At 39.4% G+C, this 7647-nt stretch overlaps 1 protein-coding gene across 2 annotated transcripts in view; it reads left to right on the plus strand.

Annotated features, from left to right (window-relative positions):
- NUP210L (nucleoporin 210 like) overlaps window positions 1-7647 on the plus strand; it is an 85964-nt gene that overhangs the window by 9601 nt on the left and 68716 nt on the right. For both annotated transcript variants that reach the window (XM_007458023.1, XM_007458024.1), the window contains exons 4-7: window positions 168-261; window positions 816-966; window positions 2876-3008; window positions 3910-4068. In XM_007458023.1, coding sequence (XP_007458085.1) covers window positions 168-261; window positions 816-966; window positions 2876-3008; window positions 3910-4068 — 537 coding nt within the window. The remainder of the gene's footprint in view (window positions 1-167; window positions 262-815; window positions 967-2875; window positions 3009-3909; window positions 4069-7647) is intronic.

Raw genomic sequence — 7647 nt, forward strand, 5'->3', positions numbered from 1 at the left:
GGGTCTTCCTGGTATTTGTGTTTTAATTCATTAATGATAGTGTTTCTATTTGTTAATGAAAGAAGCCTAAAAATAATCTTCTAGTTAGGTTTCCCTTTCTTGTTAAAGATACCTGAATATTTTTGAATATGTGATTCTGTCTTGTCTGCTTTTGGCTTGCTCTACAGGAAATACTTTTAGTAGTTTGGCAGGGATGATGTTTGAGTGGAGCATTGCCCAGGATAATGAATCAGCAAGAGAAGAACTGTCTAGCAAAATTAGGTAACCTTGAAATCAAACATAACCATCTGACTTTGAAGGAGACATCTGCCTTTGGGTACCACACTGAGCAGCAATCATTTGTGTGGGCTTTGATAATCTTTCTATTTGGAACTTTTTGGAACAGATAAATTTATCAGGGGGAAAGGTCTTTGGTAGAATGACATATGGCATGGATTTAGGTACCTTTATGATAGTTTAATTTGAGCCACTGCAGAGGAGTTCATGAGCTCAGGACTGTACAATTATTTGTCAGGTGTATCTTCTGCCAGTTTTATTGTTCAAGCTCTCTACGCATGCCGAAATACAGTGAGTGGATAATAGTATGAAGTTTTGTCTTCAGTACCAAGTAATAGCTCTCAGACAATGCAAGTTTTAGTCCTACAACAGTTTTAGCCAGAAGCATATTAAGTACTTTTCTTCTATCTAGTCCTTGTAGAAATTTAAAACTTTTGACACTATATAGACATTGAAGAGATTATGTTTAAAGTCTCTCAGAGCCTTTTAGAAGAAGACTCATTAATTTACTAGAAACAAACCTTATTTTATCTCTTTAGGATTTTAAAATACTCTGAAGCAGAATATTCTCCCCCTGTGTATATAGCTGAGATGGAAAAGGAAGAGAAACAAGGAGATATGATTTTGGTGTCTGGGATTAGAACTGGTGCTGCTGTTGTAAAAGTTCGAATTTCTGAACCATTCTATAAGGTAAAATGTTTGTGCTATAAACTTTCATTTAATAGTCTTGCCTATGGAATATATAGTTTTTATGTTTTTCTTAGTAGAAGCCCTCTAACCTGATATGATTTGGGCCAATTGAAAAAGTCATTTGAAATGGATAAACATTTTTTAAAAACTTGTCTTCCTTAAACATGTTATTACCCAATTACAACTGACATTTTCTTTTAAAACATGTAACTGCATTTTATTCACCAATCCTTTGAAGTGTAGGTCCAAGAACTTTGGCTGTGAGTTCACTGGTTAGAAATATACATACTCGTTCTTGCATAAATTACAGCTTCTAGTTTCTTTTTTTTTCATTTTTCATTTTATTTTATGGTCAAGTGAAAAATTACACGTGTGAAACAATTTGAGTGCAGGATTCCATATTTTTTCAAGGATTTTTCCCCAGTCTTTTACATTTCTCACCTACATCTAATTTGATAGCAGTACCTTTTAGCAGCTTACCTTTAACTTCTTTTCAAAACATTTAAATTTTTATAGGAACAACTCTTTTCATATAGTGGGTTTTTTAATGTAATTATAATTAAAAGTGCAACTGACATAAACAGTGTTGGGAAAAACAAATGTCTTTTGGTAAGCATTTAATTAAAGTGGCAGGAAGGTGTGTGGACAACTAGAGAGCAGCCTATTAACCTTGTATTGGGTAAGCCTTCACAAGAATCAATACGTTCAACAAGGGATATAGAGTAACTTAATCTAATTCAGTTCACTGGAAGTTGGTTAAAAGAGTTTCCATGGGGCTTCCCTGGTGGCGCAGTGGTTGACAGTCCGCCTGCCGATGCAGTGGATATGGGTTCGTGCCCCGGTCTGGGAAGATCCCACATGCCATGGAGCGGCTGGGCCCGTGAGCCATGGCTGCTGAGCCTGCGCGTCCGGAGCCTGTGCTTCCCAATGGGAGAGGCCACAACAGTGATACCGCAAAAAAAAAAAAAGTCTCATTTTAAATTGTTCAATACAAAACTCTAGCAAAAATAAATATTTTAAAATTTAGTTTTTAAGTGAAAGACTTCTCAGAGGTAAAAAAAAAAAAAAGAGTTTCCATGGCATACCATTAAGTCTTACCTTTTTCCATTTTAGCATAGGGCCTTTTTACTTACCTACTCTTCTCCTTTAGAAAGCTTGTCATTTTCTATTCTTTGTTTGAGTGACTTAGAAAGTTAATATAGTATTAATATTCATGATCACTTTTTTTTTTAACATCCTTATTGGAGTATAATTGCTTTACAATGGTGTGTTAGTTTCTGCTTTATAACAAAGTGAATCAGTTATACATATACATATGTACCCATATCTCTTCCCTCTTGCGTCTCCCTCCCTCCCACCCTCCCTATCCCACCCCTCTAGGTGGTCACAAAGCACTGAGCTGACATGATCACTGTTTAAAAATTAATTAATTAATTAATTTCTGGCTGTGTTTGGTCTTTGTTGCTGCGCACGGGCTTTCTCTAGTTGCTGCAAGCGGGGGCTACTCTTCCTTGCAGTGCTCGGGCTTCTCATCGCGGTGGCTTCTCTGTTGCGGAGCACGGGCTCTAGGTGCGCGGGCTTCAGTAGTTGTGGCTCGTGGGCTCTAGAGCACAGACTCAGTAGTTGTGGCAAACAGTTTTAGTTACTCCGCAGCATGTGGCATCTTCCCAGACCACGGCTCAAACCCATGTCCCCTGCATTGGCGGGCAGATTCTTAACCACTGCACCACCAGGGAAGTCCCATGATCACTTTTTAAGGCTAACTGAAATTATGATCTGTGATTAAGAAAGCATTTTTCAAATCTTGATAAAATATTTTAGAAGAAACTTATTAAAAGTAAACTTTAACGAGGAAGATGACCTTGAGGATTTTGCCTATGGAAACTTTGTGTTTTTTCCCTTCTTTTAGAAAGTGGCAGCAGCATTGATACGTCTGCTTGTTTTGGAGAATATATTTCTCATACCATCCCATGATATTTATCTCTTAGTAGGAGCATATATTAAATATCGAGTTGCAAAAATGGTTCAGGGAAGAATGACAGGTAAATATCTTATCTTTTCCTAAGACTAACATTTCCCAAATCTTTTCTGCTGACAAGAGAAGCAACTCCACATTAGGTATGCAAAATACTTCTTTCTGTCTTTAGATTTTGTGATAAAGTACAGTTTACCCTTGAACAACACGGGTTTGAACTGTGCAGGTACACTTATACATGGATTTTCTTCAATAAATACTACAGTACTACATGATACGTGGTTGGCTGAGTGCACGAGTGCAGAACTGGGGTTACGGAGGGTTGACTAATATGCGGATTTTCAACTGCATGGTGATTAGGGAGTGGGGGGTGGTGTCAATTCCTCTAACCCCTGCATTGTTCAAAGATCAGCTATATCCCTTAATTGCTGTACTTGAGCTAATACTGAGCAGAGATCGTCTCCATGCCTAAACAGGCTAATGCTGCTTAGCTTCAGTGCCCATAGACATCTGAATTTTCTATTAAAACAACAACCAAAAGTTTACTAGCTTTTAGAGGGCAAGTGAAGAAACTTTACCAGAAGGGACTTGAATGATCTTTGCAAAAGGTGTTTATTGAGAAACTCAGTTCATTAACTAAAAAACTTAATACTCTATTGACCCCCAAAGTCCCACTGAGTTTATAAAGTGTGCATTTGCTCCATTAACATTAGTCCTTTACTTACTTTAGTGAGGATTCCTCCTCCTACTCTCAGTTCACTGAGTTTTAAGAATATAAGCAATACCAACAATAAACTCATATAGTATTCTCCTCAAAATGGCTACATGTAGAAATTTATCATAGTGAGGGAAATTAAAAGCAGATTGTACTCTTATTTAGACCTGCTTCCTCTTATAATCCAACAGTACACCATTGTCCGTTGGAATGGCTGCCCTCATTACATTTATGTATCTTTCATGTCTTACAGAGGTGAAATTTCCCCTGGAACATTATACACTGGAATTGCAAAACCACAGAGTTTCATGTAATGTGTCTCTTCCTGGGAAAGTGGCTTTACTGGATGAGAAAACAGCCATGGTGACTGCTGTCCAACTGGGCCACGCTAACCTTGTCTTTATCCATAAAAGTATCCTTTTGCTCAAGTTTTCGTTGCCAATCTATATTTCCTTGAGCATGTTATACATGTTCCTTGGTAAAATAATTAGTTAAGCATGATTATAATACTACTACATTTATTTTCTATAGGTTCTATTTTTAACAAAGCACTATAAATTATTTTTGTCATAATTTCTAACAAAGGGTAGGTACAGAAGAGTAGATGGAACTTGGAATTTGTTGACTTCAGAGCTTATGTGCAACCTCAATCAAATTATAAATAGGAGACTGGGGAAAACAGTTTGGAGGAACTTGTGTAAATGTTATTTAATTTGTTCTTTCCTATTTTCACATGAATAATTGAGAAAAGATGGTATTGTCTGAAGTGGCTACTTAATTAATATTTGTTAAATTGAGAGTAATTTTTAAAAATTCACTAAACTTGGGCTTCCCTGGTGGCGCAGTGGTTAAGAATCCACCTGCCAATGCAGGGGACACAGGTTCGAGCCCTGATCCAGGAAGATCCCACATGCCATGGAGCAACTAAGCCTGGGTGCCACAACCATTGAGCCTGCTCTCTAGAGCCCGCAAGCCACAACTACTGAGCCCGTGTGCCACAACTACTGAAGCCTGTGTACCTAAAGCCCGTGCTCCACAGCAAGAGAAGCCACCGCAATGAGAAGCCCGCGCACCGCAACAAAAAGCAGCCCCCGCTCGACACAACTAAAGAAAGCCCACGTGCAGCAATGAAGACCCAGTGCTGCCAAAAATAAATAAATTAATTAAATTTTAAAAAATTCACTAAACCTGCTCTGTAAGATTGAACAAAGAGAGATACATAGAGCTCTACTATAGTCAATGAAAACAAAACAGTATAAAGATTAAAATTCTCAGAAAACTGAAATTTTCAGGAAATTCATAAAATTCTCAGTGTTTGATATTGAAATATTTCCTATTTTTGAATCTTTGAATCTCAAATAAATTAATTTATTCAGCAAATATCTATTATATTTCTACCATATGTTCAACATTGCTCTAAGTGCTAAGCATACAGACTATTTTACTCAGGGTAGTTAGGGAAATCCTCTCTGATAAGGCCATATCAGAGCAATGAACCATACAGATATCTGGGTGAAAGAGCTCCAGGAAGAGGAAATAGCAATTGCAAAGGTTCTAAAGCAGAAGCATGTTTGGCATGTTTACAGAAGAGCAAGGAAGACACTGCTGCTGAGTGCAGAGAATAAGGGGAAAGTAGTAGAAGAGGTAAGAGTCAGAGAGGGAGTAATTATGTAGGGCTTAGTAGGCTTAACTCTGAGTAAGAACCTATCAGTCTTGAAAGGTACAGTATTTCTTGTAGAATAGTATTTGTTAATTAGCTGGTTATATTATTTGTCTAAAACACTCAGGAGAGGTTTGGTTCAAAGTTGTTTGTTCTCTAGTCATTTTAAGGTGCCCAGGACATTTGTGAACAAATACAATAGTACCTACAAAATAAGCTAAGACATTTGATATCTACTGAGCCCCAGCTATGTGTCAGGCACTACCCTGAATTCCCCAGGCAGACTTATCATGATTTTTTTCATATTCACAGTTCATATCGTTATTTATTCCAAAGTAGTAACTATTAAAATATACTACATTTATCTCTTGACATGGATGGTGGCTATTCATAGTTTGTTCCAGCACCTGCCTTAGGGTGGCTGGTGGTACTGTTGTTCATAGAGATGGGTAATATAAAAGAAGGAGCAGGTTTAAGGGAAAAGGAAACTAGTTTAGTTTTTCACATGTTAACTTGAAGTATCTGTGGGATAGACATCCAAGCAGAAATGCATCTGGAGGAGAAAGATTCAAGATGAAGACAGATATTTGAAAGTTATCAGTTTATAGCCAGGTGATAGGTGAAGCTGTTGTTGTAGACAAAATCACCTAGGGAGAATATACAGAGTGAGAGGAGAAGAGAGCTGAAGACAGAACTGTGGAATGTTAGCTTGTAAGGTTCATATGGAAGAGGAGGAACTTTAAAGAAGCCCAGAAAGAATGTTTAAAAAGTAGTAGGAGGGGACTTCCCTGGTGGCGCAGTGGTTAAGAATCTGCCTGCCAATGCAGGGGACACAGGCTGGAGCCCTGGTCCTGGAAGATCCCACATGCCACGGAACAACTGAGCCTGTGCTCTAGAGCCTGCGAGCCACAACTACTGAGCCCGTAAGCCACAACTACTGAAGCCCACATGCTCTAGAGCTCACATGCTGCAACTACTGAGCCCGTGTGCTGCAACTACTGAAGCCCACACACCTAGAGCCCATGCTCCACAACGAGAGAAGCCACTGCAATGAGAAGCCCGCGCACCACAATGAAGAGTAGCCCCTGCTCACCACAACTAGAGAAAAGCCCACGTGCAACAACAAAGACCCAGCACAGCCAAAAATAAAAATTAAAAAAAAAATAACAACAACAAAAAAAGTAGTAGGAAGGGGACTTCCCTAGTGGCGCAGTGGATAAGACTTCGTGCTCCCACTGCAGGGGGCCCGGATTCAATCTCTGGTCAGGGAATTAGATCCCACGTGCATGCCACATCTAAGAGTTCGCATGCCACAACTAATGAGCCGCCTGCCACAACTAAGACCCAGCACAACCAAATACATAAATAAATAAAATATAAAAAGTAGTAGGAGGGATTTCTTTGGCGGTCCAGTGGTTAAGACTTCACCTTCCAGTGCAGGGGGTATGGGTTCTATCCCTGGTCGGGGAGCTAAGATCCCACGTGCCTCGCAGACAAAAACCCAAAACATAAAACAGAAGCAATATTGTAACAAATTCAATAAAGAGTTTAAAAATCTTCCAATCAAAAAAATCTTAAAAAAAAAAAAAGTAGTAGGAAAACCAGGAGAGAGGTTTCATGATAACCAAGTGAGGAATTTACAAAGAGAATGTTCCTCAGGTGAAATAGGCAGAGAGAAAGACTAAGATAAAGACTGAAAGACTGTAGTAACCAGTAAGTCTTGGGTCACTTTTTCAATAAAAACAGCTTGGCTTTAAAAAGAAGGAGGCAAAAAGGTAGAACTTTGAAAAAGGCATGAGGACTTTTTTAAGTTAAGAGAAACTTGAATATGTCTATAAGTTAAACAGAGAGATGGCAGAGATATGGAAGAAAAGAAGGCCAGCTGATGGAGTAAGATTTCTGAGGGGCAAGAGAAAATGAGATTCAGAACAGATGGAAGGATTAGGTGAAAGGAAGATATCTTATTCTGATAATGGAGGAATGAACTGGTGTAGAGACCTATCAAGATCCGTTTCCTTGTCTGTAAAAGCAAAAGGAATGATGTACTCCTGAATTCCTTCTAGCTCTTCTATTTTATGAATACAGTACATAATCAAAACCAAACCTAGATTGGCACAGAGTTGCCTACAGTGTTTAAAAGACTTGCTCTAGGGCTTCCCTGGTGGCGCAGTGGTTGAGAGTCCGCGTGCCGATTCAGGGGATGCAGGTTCGTGCCCCGGTCCGGGAGGATCCGACATGCCGCGGAGCAGCTGGGCCCGTGAGCCACGGCCGCTGGGCCTGCGCGTCCGGAGCCTGTGCTCCGCGACGGGAGAGGCCACAGCAGTGAGAGGC

The sequence above is a fragment of the Lipotes vexillifer genome, unplaced genomic scaffold (assembly GCF_000442215.2).
Source record: "Lipotes vexillifer unplaced genomic scaffold, Lipotes_vexillifer_v1.1 scaffold238, whole genome shotgun sequence".
Taxonomy (NCBI): Eukaryota; Metazoa; Chordata; class Mammalia; order Artiodactyla; family Lipotidae; genus Lipotes; species Lipotes vexillifer.